Genomic DNA, 16,510 nt, shown 5'->3' with positions numbered 1-16,510 from the left:
TTATCTGTACAGACTGCTTAAGCGCCTTGCAGTGTCTCAGAGGTCACTTTCCATCGTCGCTTTGGTATTTTGATGTGTGCCTTTGACACTGCGGCCTGTGATAGCTGGCGTCTGTCTGTAAAAACTGTGGTGTCCGTGTTACGTCGAAGCCCGCGATATCAGTCATCTTCACGTCAAGCTGTCCGACGTGTTTGGTGATGGCGGTTCAGCGTCTAAGTTAAAAACATTGTTATTACAGGTAATTTCCTCACGTATAGAGATCTACACCAGACCTATATATGAAAACCTTCATATTTACCAATAACTTTTGAGTTTCCATGTTCGAAAGTTTCATTAGGTCTGTACAGAAAATTCTTTCGCGAATTGTTTGGAACTATTACTATGATATAATATGTATATTGTTGCTAGATGCCTAGCCGTAATGTTTCTTCTCTTGACGTCCTGGAATGGAACCGTAGATGTAGACTTCACGAGGTGGTCATCATACAATTTACAAGAAATAACCTTAACGAAAGTTGCATTTTCTCTAAATTGTTACAAGACAAGGAAGTTCAACAGGTTCCAATGTATTTCGCGCCTTATCCCAGTGTCAATACGTCCCAGTAATTGTGGCAGACGGAAGTTTCTTTGTAGTCACATCGCTGTGACATAATTTTCCGCTCCTGACCGCCGTACCCAATCTTGGCGCTGGTCCCTTTTATCGACTGGCGTGTGTGCCGATGTGAGCCGGTGGTTTGCAGTACGTCACAGAGCAGTCTAGGAAATGTTTTGAATCTACGACCTCCCATGTGATATTCACGTGACAGCATCCCCCCTCCAACCTACACACTGGTCCAGAAAAACAATATCTTCCACAACTGCAAGTTGTGACATTAACAGCCAGTGGTTTAGTGAAGTTAAGAACGTCAGTGCACAGTTTTTTTTAAGTAGCCTGCTGTGTCATTGTTGACGATAGACGAAAGTCTTAAAATTTGCTAGGAATGTGAGTCTTGAGCAAGGATTTGCTTCATGTTTGCATGTAGTAAACATCTGCAGTACGTGACTTCCCTCCAAAAGGTAAGACGCACTATAAACTGAACTTCTTACACGCACGTCTTCTAATGAAAATGGCAGAATTTGAGAGGCGTATTGTGCTGAAATATGGCCTCATTCGATGAATCTGTTATTGCAAAACGGCACAACAGAAATCACACTGCATAAAGTAAAAAAATAAATAGTTTTCTAGGCAGTTAAATATTCACCGCGTTAAAAATGTTTCGAATAAAACTTGTAGACCTTCTTCAGTGACTGGTTAAAAAAAACCTCGACAGAGCTTCGCGTAAAACATGGTTTAGACTAATTGGATGTGCATGAATAAAAATTACGTTCGCTATAAAAATTTAGTATAGACCCCCAATAGCAATTTGCTTTCGGTTATGAAAAATACTGAAAACGCCATATGAAAGTCGTGAAAGGGCATCGCCCGGCCTCAAGAACAATCCTGGAGCTGCATAATTTCCTCAACCAACCCCGATACAATTTATCACGTGTCTAACTAAAGAAACAAGGGGGGGGGGGACATGTATTTCTCACAGAGCAAATCTGGTATTGGTTAATTAGGAAGACTGTAGGGCACGTATATTTAGAACAAGAATTGTAATGGCAGTGTGTGATGTTAAAACGACCGTAGAGTTTGTTGGCTTCCCGCAAAGACGTGCTTAAGTTACGTTTAGGATGAATGTGTGCCTTGAAAAATCAGTTCTGAAACCCGCAAAATGAAAAAATGTTTCGTGACCAGATAATACGGCATTGAACCCCTCGATATTGTGTTACAAATAGTACGCATACATCGTAGTTCACAAGACCAGAATCTCTGAAATTATAAATAGTATTCTCCTCTCAAAAGTAGGAAAATTGTTGCTATTGCGATTACATAATTGATAATCTGATTACCTTGGCGGTTATGCGACTCGTGGGCCGATTGCTAGGGCTGCAGTGTAGACATGGCTCTGCCTCTGAGAGTTCCCAGGCGACGCCATGAAGTGTATCCTGTGTGAGACACTCTCCCCAAAATATAGAATTAATGGGCCTATAACGAGAATGCATCCATGGAAACTCGGAAAAAATATGTAATCTACAAAATTTTCTCCAGTATTAAAAATTTGTTTTTTCACTTCTGTAACACAATATTTTTGATGACAACAGCTTATTTGAAGGAGAGATTTGAAAGTTTTTACATACTAATGAAATGTAGGAATTTCTAACTTGGTAGGCTAAAGGGTTCTGATAAGATCATGTTGCAATAAGCTGAACCATCATCTTCATTTGTCAGCTTATAACTGGTTTAATTTCCAACATCAATTTTTAAGGTTGAAGCGTCAGTCTCTGTGTTTTTTAAGTTACTTACCATTAATTAAATCTGTTATTAAATAACAGTGAAAATGGACTGACGTCATTATCTATGCCAATTTCTTTCAAACTGGAACTTAACTTTGATTTCATTAGCCTCATATTATTTGGCATTGACTGGTCCAAATATTCGCCTCAGCACTTTGAGACACCTTCAGTCTATGTTCGTCCCTCAGGATGACAAAATTTTCACATCATAGAAATGAAATTGGTGATAATTGTAGATACAGCCTAAAAATCTCTTTTCAAACGTTCCAAGTAATGCCTGTTTTTCTTATTTAAAATTCACAAACTAGATGAAGTTCTTTAGTGATGAGGGATTATTTATTTGAAGATGGCTGTCTTCTGGGTTGATGCGCTGCGTAGTCTGGTATAAGTTCATGAATTGCACTCTTGCAGTAATGTTTATCATCTGTTGTGGAAGAATTATTTAGCAAACCATCCTAAACTTTTGTTTCAGGTTTTCTGCTGAGATTGTCAATTTGTGAGGAAGGAAAGAAGTAAGTCCGTATTATTCTAATATTGTTCTTTGTATTGAAAGTTCATATTTTATGTTGCTGGTAAGCTTTAAAGGTCTCAATACTTATAAATCTCTTCCAGTTGAAAGAAAACAAAAAAAAATGTGTGCAGTAGAAAAAGAGATTTTTGTAGTGGACGGTGGATTTGCTACACAGTTGTGTACCCATGTGAATGAGCCAATAGATGGCACACCTTTGTGGAGTGCTGGTTTCCTCTGTACCAACCCAAATGCTGTCATTGAAACACATCTGGATTTCTTAAGAGGTATGCATATTGCATATACACAAATAATATTTAATTTATGTAAATAATAGAATTACAGTACGTACTTATATGGTCTGATCTTCAAGACTAAGGGATATTGTTAATAATCACTGCATTTACTGTTGTAGTGAATGTGTCTTAATTATCAGATTGTTATACGACTTTACAAATATATAACTATACAATTCTTTTCACAGATCATTTTGGTTCCTCTGTGCAGTTCAAAATTTGTTACTGACAGTAGAGGGATTCTAACATCTAATTTCAACTGGATTGATAGCGAATGGGTATATACTGTATCAACATAAAGGGTTTTTCAATACTGATTTTACTATTTTAATGGCATAAAGCAACTGTTCCTTTAAACTTGTTGTCTCCAAGCCTTTCTCCCACAAATGTATTCTTAAAAAACATTGCACGATATGATGTGGTGCCTTGATTCTTTGGATATTTGGTATCTACCCACCTAACTGCATGATGCACGTTCTGCAATGAAATGTTGATAATTACTAAGGTGGTAAGAAATTCCCTGCTTTCATGGAAGGTGGAAGATTTACTACTGTGATCTGTAAACACTGTTATATGATTCTATCCAGAACCGCTGAATACAGTACACCGTGTCCCACAGTTTACTGCTGCAAGATAAAATTTAATAATATCTTCTTATGTATGCAAAGTCTTTTGTTAAATCTGCTCAGCTGTCTCCTTTGTCCTTGATTTTAACAAGAGTGAAGAAAACTCCTTTAACATAAATGTAATAATTCATTTCATGTTTGGATTATACAACGTAACCGTACATCTCTCTCCAGCATCATTGTTTCTTTTGCATATTAATTTTAGATTTCCATTGCTTTATTATAGTTCTGTGTAGCTGGCCCTCTGTTCGGCATCAACGTGGCTGACACCCTTTCAGAAAGTATATTCTGTATGCACTTGATTAATTTCCCTACACTAATCCAAGTTCTTATATTTCATCATTCTCAAAGTACTATTTTTGTAAAAGCACACATCATCTCCAAATGTAAATCACCTAATAATATAAATAACAAACTCCATTGGGGGCATAGTCCTTTTTCAGGAGCGCTTAGTAGATCAGCTGATTGAAACATCTGGTCTCATGGAATCCAGAGTTCTGTACCATGTTTACAAGTGCCTGCCACTGGTCTGTGTCCTGAGCCACATGAATCCTGTCAATACTGACATATATAGTAGTTGTTTAATATCCATTTTAATAGTATGCTCCCATCTATGTTTAGGTTTCCAAAGTGGTCTCTACCCTTCAGGTGCATTTATCAGCTCTGCCAAGTGTGGTACATGTACCATGAATCCCATCCTCCTCCATTTGTTCATCGTAACAATTATTGATAAATAGTGCAAGTTATCAGGGAGACCTAGACGTAGATGGGAGGATAATCTCAGGCGGGATCTATGGGAGATAGGAGTTGAAGGAGACTGGATTTTGTTGGCCCAGGACAGGGACCGGTGGAGGGCTTTGGTTAATTCAGTGATGAACCTTTGGGTTCCGTAAGCCATCTGGTTGGTTGGGTCCACTATTTGGGAAGCCTGAGGGGAAGAGACCTCTGGGGAGACCTAGACGTAGATGGGAGGATAATCTCAAGCGGGATCTATGGGAGATAGGAGTTGAAGGAGACTGGATTTTGTTGGCCCAGGACAGGGTCCGGTGGAGGGCTTTGGTTAATTCAGTGATGAACCTTTGGGTTCCGTAAGCCATCTGGTTGGTTGGGTCCACTATTTGGGAAGCCTGAGGGGAAGAGACCTCTGGAGAGACCTAGACGTAGATGGGAGGAAAATCTCAGGCGAGATCTATGGGAGATAGGAGTTGAAGGAGACTGGATTTTGTTGGCCCAGGACAGGGACCGGTGGAGGGCTTTGGTTAATTCAGTGATGAACCTTTGGGTTCCGTAAGCCATCTAGTTAGTTAGTTAGAGCAAGTTATCAAGCTCCTCATTATACAGTTTCCTCCAACCTTCTGTTACATCCACTTAGGTCCAACCTCAAGCGCATGTTGTTGCATCCTATAAAGGAACATGAATTAGAGGTATAATAAACACTTTCTGCTATTACTATGAATGTCCACATTCTAGCGGGAGTTGACGTGTTGATGACAAATACGTACCAAGCCAGTATTGGAGGATTTATGAAATATCTTGGACTGAGCAAGGATGCAAGCTACCAGTTGATTAAAACGGCAGTAAATTTGGCAAAATTAGCTTGCTCACTCTATGCTACAGAGGCAGGATCCAGTGCAGGTTTGTTAATTAAAAATGGTTTTATTTAAGGATAAAATTAAGTGTGTGTGCGTGCGCATGCATACAAAGTGTCCAAAAGTCTAGTGTCACAGGACAACTCTGTTATTTGGTAAAATATGATATTTGAAAAGGGGGGGGGGAAATTGTTGCAAATCATGTATTTTAAATTCTAAGAGTTGGAATTTTTCAGCAAGGACAAGCCATTATCGTGAGACAGGCTTTACATTATTAGTAGTACTAAGTTATGGTAATGTAAGACTTGAGGTTCTCACAGCGGTGAGTATGAAGATATCCGTCTTCTGGGTTGTTGCGCTGTGTAGTCTGGTCGATGTTAACCAACGTTTCAGAGGACATACTGCCTCCGTCATCAGGGCGATGAGTATGAAGATTTCTGTCTTCTGGGTTGTTGCGCTGTGTACACAGCGCAACAACCCAGAAGGATATCTTCAAGTTATGGTAATGTTGACTTGTGTTCAAATGACAACGAAAGAAGGATGTCTGTCCAGAGTGGGGGGCGAGAGAGTCGTAAAGCACACAGAGTGCTACTAGAAACACAAAATGAATGAAACCAGCAAAATAGCCAGTAGTAGTTAACTGTCATGTCAGTAAGGCAACATCATAAATTTGTATTAGTTGTAGAATTTTACAGGCCTCACTTCTGCCGACAGTATTATTCTCATGTTCAAATCCCATACACTGTAATGTGGGTACTGAAATGGAAAGTTAAAAGTCTATGAAAAATCTTTTTTTAGAGAGGCTGACAATCAGTCGGCTAGTCAAGAAATTCCCTGCCTTTTATGGGACCCTAAAGATTGTTTCCGTATTCAAAAGAGTCTACTGCTGGACGCTATTCTGAGCCAGATTACCCCGCCTTTTACAAAATTTGAAGGATAATTACCCTTGCTCACAAAGCCCATCACAGGACCTGAGCCAGATGTGTCCATTCCACTCGCTCATACCAATTATATTGTGCTCCCATTTACATCTAAATTTCAAACACTTGATATATTCATTACGTAAGACTTAAAGTGTGAATGGCTGTGAAGAAGTTGTTATATTTCTTGTCTTCCCCAGATGCACACAAGGTACTAATAGCAGGTGCAATAGGACCATATGGGTCTGCTCTGCACGACTGTTCCGAGTACACAGGCAGTTACGTTGCGCACGTGAGTCCTAAGGAAATGGCAGACTGGCATCGGCCACGGATACAAGCCCTGGTGGAAGCTGGCGTGGATATCCTTGCTTTTGAGACAATTCCTGCCCAATTAGAAGGTGAAGTTCTTGTGCAACTGCTCAAGGAGTTTCCTGAACAGAAAGCTTGGCTTTCTTTCTCATGTAAGGTTTGTACTGTTGTAAAAAATTTAGGATTCAGTTTTGCAACTGCAGACGCTAGGGAAATGCGGTGAACTGTGGCTCACATTCTTTATAGAGTTGCGATGCTTAGTCCAAACCAGTTCCATTACGATAGCCTGTGACTGGTACAGGACGAGAAGGAAGTTATGAATAGCAGAAGAAATTGAAACAATGAGCTCCGGTGTTTGCAGCATTGTTCTATATAGATCTGTTGGCAAATTGCTTTCAGGATGAGTTTCATACATGCCATGGTGAAAAATTCCAACATGTAGCTCGCAGATGTTGGGAAATCAATCCTTCTCAGCTTGTGGCTGTTGGTGTGAATTGTTTGAGCCCAATTTATGTGTCGCCTCTTATTAGGGGTATCAATACAGACAGGCCAGACAATCCAATTCCGCTCGTTGTCTGCCCTAATAGTGGAGAAACCTATGATCTACAGAGAGGGTGAGTTTCTTAATATTACAAAATAAGGACTGTTGAAATGATACTTTATTTTATCGGTTCCTCTAAAGGACAGGAAAACTGTCAGTCATGTAAATGACTCCACTGAGGCTACTGTTCAGTTACCACCACATTTGATAACCGAGGACAAAATAATATAGATAAGTGGGTATTTTATCAATAGGACTGGTGTTGGTAAATTGTAAAATAATTGAAAAACAAATAGCAGATAACAGTGGTTGCCATTTAAGAACTGAAGTGTAAAAAAATGCATATATCAGAAGACAGGATAGTAATTCCCCTGGTAAAAATTAAAACCCAGCACAAAGTAAAAACAGTAGTAGTTTCTAATCTACAACGATGCTCAATGATGATTACTACACAACTGATGAAATTACAAAAAGATGGTGGTAAAGATATTGTTATTTGATGCCTAAGATAATAATAAATACACACATATATACAGAAAGAAGGTTTCTTTAGCATTATTGCTACACACTTATACTTGGGAGGTAGGTACTCTTGTAGAATGGCAAAATTACCAGCTATCCTAACCAAGTTTTGAGGTTATGTTCCATCTCATACATCTTATACATCTTAATTATTATTTTAACAATCATGTTATAATACAGATGGATCAATCGTGACAAGTGCTGTCCAGTTGAGAATTACGTACAAGAATGGTTGAATCTGGGAGTAACTTACGTTGGAGGCTGCTGTCGGACATATGCTGCCGACATAGTTAAGATTAAAGAAGAAGTCAACAAATGGAAATCAGAGAGGAAGAGCATTAAACTTAATGGACATGATTGGTTAAATTAGTGTTAAGGTAGTGAAATATGTCTCAGTTTCTCACCTTCCAAAAATACTTTTGATTAAAACATCTTATTTTGATAATATAAGTGATTGCAATTATCATGATAATAATCTTATAAAATAGTCAATTATACCTTGCACAAAGTAAAAAATGTAAAAGTACTCGTGTAAACTGGAAAGTAGGTTATGAAAATGGGAGGTGAACTACCATAGTATCATACCAGACGGCAAAGCAGCATTATACCTCAGGTTATTTTACCGGTGCTATTTAGTTGTTGCTGTACGCCGATGTTTTCAGTGGTTATCTGACCAGATATAATGTTGCAGCCGGCAATTAAATGTATCACGCCAGCAGCACTCTACATGATGATGAACATCTAAAACCTATAGAGCTGCTTGTATTTTATATTACTGCCATTTTCAGAAAATCCAACTGCTTTGCAGGCTGCTGAATTTTGGTTAGTTATACAATGTCCTGCCCTTCAATCAATATACCAGCCCAAATTTTAAAGTGTAACAAACCATTTGTTCTATGACATAGGCTTAAATGATTTTTATGAGATAACATTACCACTGTAGGACAAAAAATTTAAAAAAAAACTCAATTTTGATAAAGTAACTTCCCATTAGTGGATTTTTTCTTTTTGCTTTTGTTTAACACATTCATTGCCATACTTACCAGTCCTCTGTCCAGATTACCACACCCAATTTTGGATAGCGAGACACAGTGAGAAGACGGAAAATGCGTATTTCAGAATGTTATTTGAGTGTAGTTTTCTCCTGTTCCTAAATGATGCATGCAGCTACCTTTCTGTGATCCCTTGAATGACTGAGCAATCAATTGCCATTCATTTATTTTTATGAAAAATGCAAAATATTTGGTAACATTTGTGTAATGATAAAAATGGATGGGCTGAGAGGCAAGCTTAGCAGCAGAGTCCCTGGAAGTGAATGTGTTAACATCAAACATGCAGAATTGCCACCTCGGTGACTAAGATGTGAAGGAATTAACATTACTTTAGAAGACTTGCTTTCATGAAAAGAAGAACTGTTAGTCCAGGAAGATATTTCAAGGTGAGATTTCAGGCTTCCATAGCTTGGAAACTTAAGCATGATAGAAGAACGATGCCAAGACCAGAGTTGTTCCACAGCCCCAAAACAGTCCTAGGTTCGATTCCAATGAAGATCATTTCTGTAACTAGGTAACTAAGCATGACAGAATTGAGCATTGAAAAAAATTGTTTTGATGGCCAGAATCAACATTCACTAATGCATACTGAATCCATTAATAAGCTTGACTTAACTCATTTTGGACACTGTCCATCGCCCTTGGTTATGTTAAAAATAAATAATCCACACGATGGATCATCTCTAAAATAACACTCGAGCTTACTGCACCATACTTATCTTAAACGGAGGTTATCGACAGCAACTTTTGTACTTTCAAGCTTATGCCAAACCAGGAGCATGTAGAAAAGTACCTACTTGTGTTGTGATGTCTAAACCCGATCCCAAATTCCTGTCCTTTGCTTGTGGAGGATAAATCAGTGCTACCAAAATTTGGGGTACTTCCATGGGCAAAGTTGTGTGACCTGATGGTGTAAGGAGGTTGCATGGTGGCAGCACTACCACTGACTGTACCACACTGCAACATTCTTAGGTCCATGGAAAATCCTGCAACCTATCCCTCAATCTTGACCCATGATGGTGGTATTCTCCTACTGCCTACAACTACATTCACTTAAATTCTACTTAACAGATTTTCAGTATTTGTCCCCAACACCTACAAGGTAGTTGGGAAGGCCTGACAGGAACTCTGAAGGAACAGCCAAAAGGGATACAGTGAAATTGTATTAGGCCCACAAAGCCAACAGTGAACGAGTATGTGCTTTCAACAAAAGATACGATACAAGATTAATGGAGGACGGTAGATGAAAAGGAAGAATGGGCAGGCAGCTGGAGACTCCTGTGCAAGTCGACCCACAAGTATAGAAACGACATAAGAAAGAAAATTTCAGCGTACTTTCAAACATTTGTATTTACAGATACACCTTCTGCAGGCTGAAGACCATCAAGATACAATGAATGTTTCTGGAGTAAGGTAATTAAGGGGTCATCAGGTCTATTGTACGCTACATCATATTCTGAACCGACTGACCACAATGATTCTAGATCATACAGAGATCTTGCATTTTTTGAAAAGATATGCAGTGCAATATTGCCTGAAATAAAATAAGAAATCATGTTAATAAAATAATCTAAATAAATGCCTATAATGTTGCTCACTATACCATAAGCACTGTCAGGATGACAATTTGGGGACGCAATAAAGTTTTCATGTCAACACAGTTTAAACACATTACATCTTAGTTTTATACATTATAAATACAGGCGATTATATAATACATGTGAAATATGCAGTATTTGTAATTGGAGAGAATGATGTGATAAATGCGTGGACTTCGAGAAGGTGAACACAAGTGATGGGTGGACCAAAGTTTATGTCCGAATTTAAACCTCAATAGCAAGTCTACACAACTGGACATCAATATAGAGACGGGCCTCAGATCCACTGACCAACGTGCCATCCAACCAGGAATTCGGGATAGTGGAGCCAGTACTGCACTCCACTCACCAGTCCCCCATTGGCTAACACGCAGTCAGGGACACAAGGCTCGGGCAAGCACATCGTCGTGGCTTGCTTCCGCAGCCACACCAGTGCCCTGAGGATAAGAGCACAGTTCTCAAAATTTTGGTGGTTTCTTCACCAGCTGACAACCCGAAAGTCATCATATTAATACCAAAGTTTTCCCAAAAGGAATTCAAGATTTGGTGTCACCATGAGGAAAATTAGAAAATGTACTTTCTCGTCCTAGAAAATAAATCTTCCTAAGATTCATAATTTCAGAAATTATACTTCAGTTATTTTATAAAGACTGGTCAGAGAAATTTCATACCTACCCAAGTCTAATGCCATCCAATCTTTAGAATTTTCTCCTTCTATCCTTGGTATCAAATCATGAGGATGTCGTTTCTTTTTGTACAATTTCCTTACAAATTCTGCCACAGCAGACATATGCCTTTTAGACTTCCCAGTGACTACGACGATGTAGTCAACATACTTTGCCTCAGGTGGCAGTGATGCTACAAATATGTTTCCTAATTTCTCTCTTCTAAGAATGTCAACAATTTCTTCAATATCAAACACCCCATGAACTCCTCCTGAAAAATAATAATAATAAAAAATTACTTTTTTTTTCAAATCAATGTAGAAACATAAAAATACTAAATAAAATGTCATAATAAAGTTTTGAAAATTAGAAGCACCTGAGTTTTCAAATAGATACTGGTATTAACCAAAAGAAGAATTTTAATGGTTTGTTATCTGTTTTGCTCATCAAAGAATATTATTCATTTTTAATTTTCATCACTTATTTTATCCCATCTCTGTTTTCCCCAGTCATATTTTAAGCAGCCCATTCACATACAAACAAGTCAATGGATTTTGTATGTGGGCAGAACAGAAAATAATTTATTAACATTCCATTGATCCTTCACAGACCGAAGCCACGAATGTGGAACGTCATAGAACAAATATAATAATTGTTTATAATACAAGTATAAATTACATAGTTATGACAGTAATTTACATTGAAGTACAGTATTACAGCAAAAATAATTACACAAGAAAGCATAACCACTATTAGCTGGGAATTTCTGGTTCAGGTAAATTCTTCGACAGGGTAGGAGTGAGATAATGATACACTTTTAGTGTTGGCTTAAACTTCTTTATATCATGATTCAGACTTTTCATGGTGGCAGGAAGATTACTGAATAGCTTAATTCCAGTACAGTAGACTCCTTTCTGATATTTACTGAGTTTAGTGTTTGGTAAATGAAGGTTATATCTATATCTTGTATTGTGGATGTGAGTTTGTTCATTGTCACCGATACACAAACATTTTTTATTTAACTGGACCAAACTTCAGTATACATAGCATTTTCCAATGGCAACAATAAAAAAAACAGAAAATTGCAGTTATTGGACAAATGTTACATGTACAAGAATAAATTACAAAAACAATAATAATAATAATAATCCTTTGGACAAAATGATGGTTACTGGACTGTAAGAAACAAGTTACATAAATTTATTTAAAGAATTTAACAATAAGAAGTTATGCAGTTATTTGTGCATTGACAAGACAGCATTTTACGTACTACTCAATAGTGTTTGCTACTATGAAAATCCCACCATAAATCTTAATTTGTTGTTTTAACGATTTTCCAAACTCAGCAGGAAACCTTTCCAGAAATAAACGCTCAGTAAGCAAACACCACATTCATGTCATGGTCCCAACATTTCTGACAGACCATGAGCTGAACATACACCTCTAAACCACACTACATACTTGGGCCAATTCTTGAGATATGTGCCTATGGACATGTCTATGTTACATGTATGAACAGGCCACTAAGAGATGCTGTGACTTCTATGCCCCCCCCCCCCCCCCCAAGCTCTTCAGCTCAAATGTTTGAGACATTACGCTGGTAAGAGAACTGGTAAACTTGGAAAATTATGTTCAACATGGTTGAAAGCAAGGCATGCAAAAACAAAATGTAGAAAGTATACAAGAGATATAAATTGTCATAAGTAACACAGTCTCCCCCCCCCCTCCTTTTTTCCAAATTATACTAATTACTGGTCAGTTAAACCAACACAATATCCTCACCTCAATCCAATAACTTATAACACATACTGCATATAGTTAAGGTAATGAAGCATCTTAATCTCTATACTTTGTCCTAGGAAGGTCTATGGGGATTCATAATGACTCCATATTTGTGGGCCCTGATATGCTTACCTAAAAATAAATAATTCAGGATTACTATCATAATCATTTCCATTATGATAGCTGCTCAATGAACTCAGATAGGGAAACAATATATATGCATGCACATATACTGCTTACTGAACTACATTATAATATACCTATAAACGTAATATACAATCGTCATTGGAATATTTATCGAGTATAGACATAAAAGAACACTTACTGTTAAGATTCAAACCAAAAAAATCGTCTTTAGATTGTTCTTGAGGTAATTCACGCTGTTTTAATCTTTCTTCTTCTACGTCCAAAATAACTTCGGCGTCCTCATCTCTGAATATATTGTATTTGGAAGACATTGTTGATGGTGTTTTTTCAGAGAAGTTACTGGAGCCCTCATTTTCTTCTTTTCCTATTTCAGAATTTTTCGAACCACTTCGATATAATCTACTTAGCTGAATTCTTGGTGAAAAAACATTATATAAATGCCTATCGAATTGTAAACACAGGGCATTTTTTAGTCCACACTTTCTTAAGTAATTCATTATTAACCACTAAATTTCAACACATTAAATACACGATTTCACACACAATATAGCCTTAAATTTTTATTACGTTTTCCACGTACTAAACAAATAGTGTCACACAGTTCATCGGTATTGTAGCAAACACAAAGCTATATACCTTTATAATAAATAAATAATTTTGTAAGCCAACGTTGGCAATACACGCAGCGATAAATATATCTGTGACAAGGAAATCCTTAGACATTCTTGGAATCGGAAACGAACTGCTGCTGACATCTACATACGCTTTAAAAAAACTGAAAATGGCTGTCTGAGCTGTTTTCAAAGGTACTTGCTGCCTCCGTCATCAGGGCGATGAGTAACCCGAGCGCGGAAAAAAGAGACAGAGGCTATCAAAGGGCGGAGTCCTGTGCAAACGCAAGACATCGTCCCTTACGAGCCAACACCATTTCTGCGCATGATACGCATTGCTCGAAATGGTAAACGTCGTCCTACAACTAAATCGGAGGTGTGCTTACGCTAACATGGGGTTTGTCGTGGCGGAAAGCCTAGACTATTCAATCTATGGTCTGTTGCTGCTGGTGGAGGTTATCTCATCAGGCAACCATTTGGCTACCAGATCACAGCACTTCACTGTCTACCTCACGACCTTCCTCATTCCGTCACTTACCACCACTTATAAGATATTCCGAAGTATGACTATGAGGTCGTGCAGAATAGCACAACCTCCACACTAAATTTCATCCAAATCTAACCAGTGGTTCTCGAGTTGAATCAAATGGACAGAGGGACACACAGGACCAGCCCACAATGTGTTCTCACTATGCAATTCATACAAAGAACACATAATAGCAGCTGATAATGTATAAAGTGTGACTACAAGACACACACAAACTGACAACACAATGAAACAAACATGAATATGGTCACAAAACTTGAAGCATCTCACACTAATCTCAAGGATCATGACAATTATCTAAGAAAATATATTCACCTGGTCTTGATTTTGTAGAAAATCTCTGTCATTCTTTCTATTGTTTGCAATAAACTGTCTGATTCACCAAACATTTGTAGTACATTGGTTTAGTACTTATTTCCCATGATGAAGTGAATGCACTGCTTATATGTTCACTGATGAAGATTAGCTTTAGTTCTTACCAGAAGACTACAGCCAATCTCTGAAATGTATTCATTTTAAAAATTTTATAATCAGTGTAATTTAAATAAAAAACAATGGATAACATGAAAATAAAATATAATAAAACGATCTAATTACAATTAATTGAAATAATAGTTCAGTATACAGCCATATTTAAAAAAACAAAACAAAAGAACTTTGTGTAAAGTATAAAACAATAAAAATGTATTGAGCAAGTCTTTTGTTCTGATTATCAGATTCACTTTGTGACAATACCATCTACTATCTACTTAGGTCTATTCAGAAACACCCAGTACCAACTTTAACATAAAATAATTAATTTTAAATGTTTCTTCATATGACCTCTATCATTGGTAGACTGGAGTATCCCATGAATGTGCACAGATTATACAATGGTAACTGATTGCAGTGTTTGATTTTTCTCAGTCTAACCTAATGCTAACAAGAACATGATCCCATAAAGCAACAACTAAAACTATTTCTAGAATAATCAGTATGTGTTAATATTAATTAACCCTTTATAACCCTTTGACATTCAGAAATGTATCTTTCTTGTTGTGGAAACGTCACAACTTTTACCTATCATCACATCTCACTTGTGAGGTTTCCCATCCAAAACTTCTTTCTACGGCCATTTTCCACTTTGAATACCGATCATCTCTCTCTGAAATAAAGAAGTAATACCATTATTTAAATTCTTCAAGTTACTCGTTAAAATGTGTGGAAAGACAAACATTATATCACCACCTTTTCCAGTAATAAAAACTATGTGCTTTCAATAACAATACTTACACCATAATATTTTTCATATATCGGCAATTCCCCTGTCATTTCTCAGAAGGAATAATACATAAAGTGTGCATGCAAATAGCAAATTCTACTTATGTAAGAACAGCCAAACTATTCCTCTGAGGGCCAATGTTACTTCTTGCACCAACACCTCCACTTTCACAGATTATAGACAAAAATAGTGAGGTTATATTTTTTTGTGTCTAGCTTTCATGTCCTATTTTGGAGGCATTACTCATGTTAGTGATTTTGGGCTCCTGATACACATTTCTTGTCATAGATAATATTAAAAGGTTATGATGGCATAACAGTTGTGGTGCAACTATCAGGAATTCCCACAGTGGGGATACAGATATGCCTAAAGAGGGGTTTCATTGTTTTAAAACCTGAAGCTCTTTTGATAGCCATTCTGTGTTAAGACTGATTTTACACATGCATCATTCAATTTAATTCTTTTGCGCAACTCCATAGTTTACTTTCTTACTGTTTATGTCCAGAATCACAAGTGAAACATCAGTTCTTTATCATCAAAAAGAAGAAAATAATAAACAATCCATTCAGAATAGACCAAAGAAAACTTTTAAACATGTTCCAGGTGTCCTCTGGTTGAGTCAAAACCTTTAAATAGCTTACATTTTTCAGCTACATACAAACAATGAGTTTACGTGTATCCTTGTCAGCTATAAGACTATAGAATCACTTATAGGATAATTTCTTTTAGATGGTGTCCACTGCCTGGATAAGAAAATATAAATGCTGCTATGAAAGTTGGCTCTGTCCCCATTTTCATGTAGAAGAAAGGGTGTCAACACGTGAAGCCTGCTAGATAAATTTCTCTCATAACTACTGTCACAAACCTTTATATTACATAATATTTCATTAAAGCAAAATTTAAACACAAAAAACAAAGAAAACTTCATGTCAAGCCCTGAGTAATTTCCCTCATTTCTAAAAATGAGACACAAACCCTGAGAAACTATTTCTTACCATCTTCTGTAACAAGTGGATTGAAAATATCACATGGGGCAGGTTGTATATTGTTTAGATCCCAGACTTCAATTCCTTCGGCACTGCCTGCTGCCATGGCTGCTCCCAAAGCAGTCGTCTCTGCCATCAGTGGTCTCACTGTTAATATACTTCATCATTAACTTA

The 16,510-nt window shown here is 37.3% G+C and overlaps 3 protein-coding genes across 18 annotated transcripts in view; 1 reads left to right on the top strand and 2 right to left on the bottom strand.

The window, feature by feature from the left end:
• Positions 1-213: 213 nt before the first annotated feature.
• On the top strand, positions 214-8,680 carry LOC110828822 (betaine-homocysteine S-methyltransferase). 5 transcript variants are annotated; one of them, XM_087357691.1, is made up of 7 exons: positions 214-238; positions 2,849-2,888; positions 2,989-3,171; positions 5,277-5,441; positions 6,516-6,781; positions 7,024-7,238; positions 7,868-8,680. In XM_087357691.1, the coding sequence occupies exons 3-7, from the start codon at positions 3,009-3,011 to the stop codon at positions 8,055-8,057; spliced, it is 999 nt and encodes a 332-aa protein (XP_087213817.1). In that variant the 5' UTR covers positions 214-238; positions 2,849-2,888; positions 2,989-3,008; the 3' UTR covers positions 8,058-8,680. The 5 variants fall into 5 exon arrangements, with proteins under 5 accessions (XP_087213817.1, XP_087213827.1, XP_087213830.1 ...); XM_087357704.1 differs by lacking the exon at positions 214-238 and adding an exon at positions 747-1,056 and having other exon boundaries at positions 6,516-6,776; positions 7,155-7,238; XM_087357683.1 differs by lacking the exon at positions 214-238 and adding an exon at positions 807-1,056.
• A 1,391-nt stretch (positions 8,681-10,071) lies between these two features.
• On the bottom strand, positions 10,072-14,795 carry RsfS312 (ribosomal silencing factor RsfS-like protein, 312). 3 transcript variants are annotated; one of them, XM_022061884.2, is made up of 5 exons: positions 14,687-14,795; positions 14,405-14,588; positions 13,110-13,295; positions 11,013-11,273; positions 10,072-10,273 (listed from the first exon to the last, which is right to left on the bottom strand). In XM_022061884.2, the coding sequence occupies exons 3-5, from the start codon at positions 13,240-13,242 to the stop codon at positions 10,077-10,079; spliced, it is 591 nt and encodes a 196-aa protein (XP_021917576.1). In that variant the 5' UTR covers positions 13,243-13,295; positions 14,405-14,588; positions 14,687-14,795; the 3' UTR covers positions 10,072-10,076. The 3 variants fall into 3 exon arrangements, with proteins under 3 accessions (XP_021917576.1, XP_021917575.1, XP_021917574.1); XM_022061883.2 differs by lacking the exons at positions 14,405-14,588; positions 14,687-14,795 and having other exon boundaries at positions 11,009-11,273; positions 13,110-13,587; XM_022061882.2 differs by lacking the exons at positions 14,405-14,588; positions 14,687-14,795 and having other exon boundaries at positions 13,110-13,586.
• The window catches only part of LOC110828820 (glycerol kinase 3), a 28,113-nt gene continuing 26,251 nt past the window's right edge, over positions 14,649-16,510 (bottom strand). For 9 of the 10 annotated variants that reach the window (XM_022061873.2, XM_022061871.2, XM_022061866.2 and 6 more), the window contains 2 exons: positions 16,346-16,483; positions 14,649-15,233 (listed from right to left, as the gene is read on the bottom strand). In XM_022061873.2, coding sequence (XP_021917565.1) covers positions 15,145-15,233; positions 16,346-16,483 — 227 coding nt within the window. In that variant the 3' untranslated portion in view covers positions 14,649-15,144. Of the gene's footprint in view, positions 15,234-16,345; positions 16,484-16,510 lie in introns of those variants that run through there. The other variant, XM_022061876.2, reaches the window with a different exon arrangement.

Source organism: Zootermopsis nevadensis, unplaced genomic scaffold (assembly GCF_977971745.1).
Source record: "Zootermopsis nevadensis isolate Lab colony 2312 unplaced genomic scaffold, Znev_1.0 Znev_ptg000002l, whole genome shotgun sequence".
NCBI classification, from domain to species: domain Eukaryota; kingdom Metazoa; phylum Arthropoda; class Insecta; order Blattodea; family Termopsidae; genus Zootermopsis; species Zootermopsis nevadensis.
The sequence above is the reverse complement of the archived record's forward strand: the minus strand, read 5'-3'. Positions and strand labels throughout refer to the sequence as shown.

Coding starts and splice junctions, on each gene's coding strand:
- LOC110828822 (XM_087357691.1), top strand. CDS start 3,009: ATGTGTGCAGTAGAAAAAGAGATTTTTGTAGTGGACGGTGGATTTGCT. Junction 5,442..6,515: donor AGAGGCAGGATCCAGTGCAG/GTTTGTTAATTA, acceptor TGTCTTCCCCAG/ATGCACACAAGGTACTAATA. Junction 6,782..7,023: donor GGCTTTCTTTCTCATGTAAG/GTTTGTACTGTT, acceptor AATTGCTTTCAG/GATGAGTTTCATACATGCCA.
- RsfS312 (XM_022061882.2), bottom strand. CDS start 13,428: ATGAATTACTTAAGAAAGTGTGGACTAAAAAATGCCCTGTGTTTACAA. Junction 11,274..13,109: donor TTTTGGTTTGAATCTTAACA/GTAAGTGTTCTT, acceptor ATTATTTTTCAG/GAGGAGTTCATGGGGTGTTT. Junction 10,274..11,012: donor TTGGATGGCATTAGACTTGG/GTAGGTATGAAA, acceptor ATTTTATTTCAG/GCAATATTGCACTGCATATC.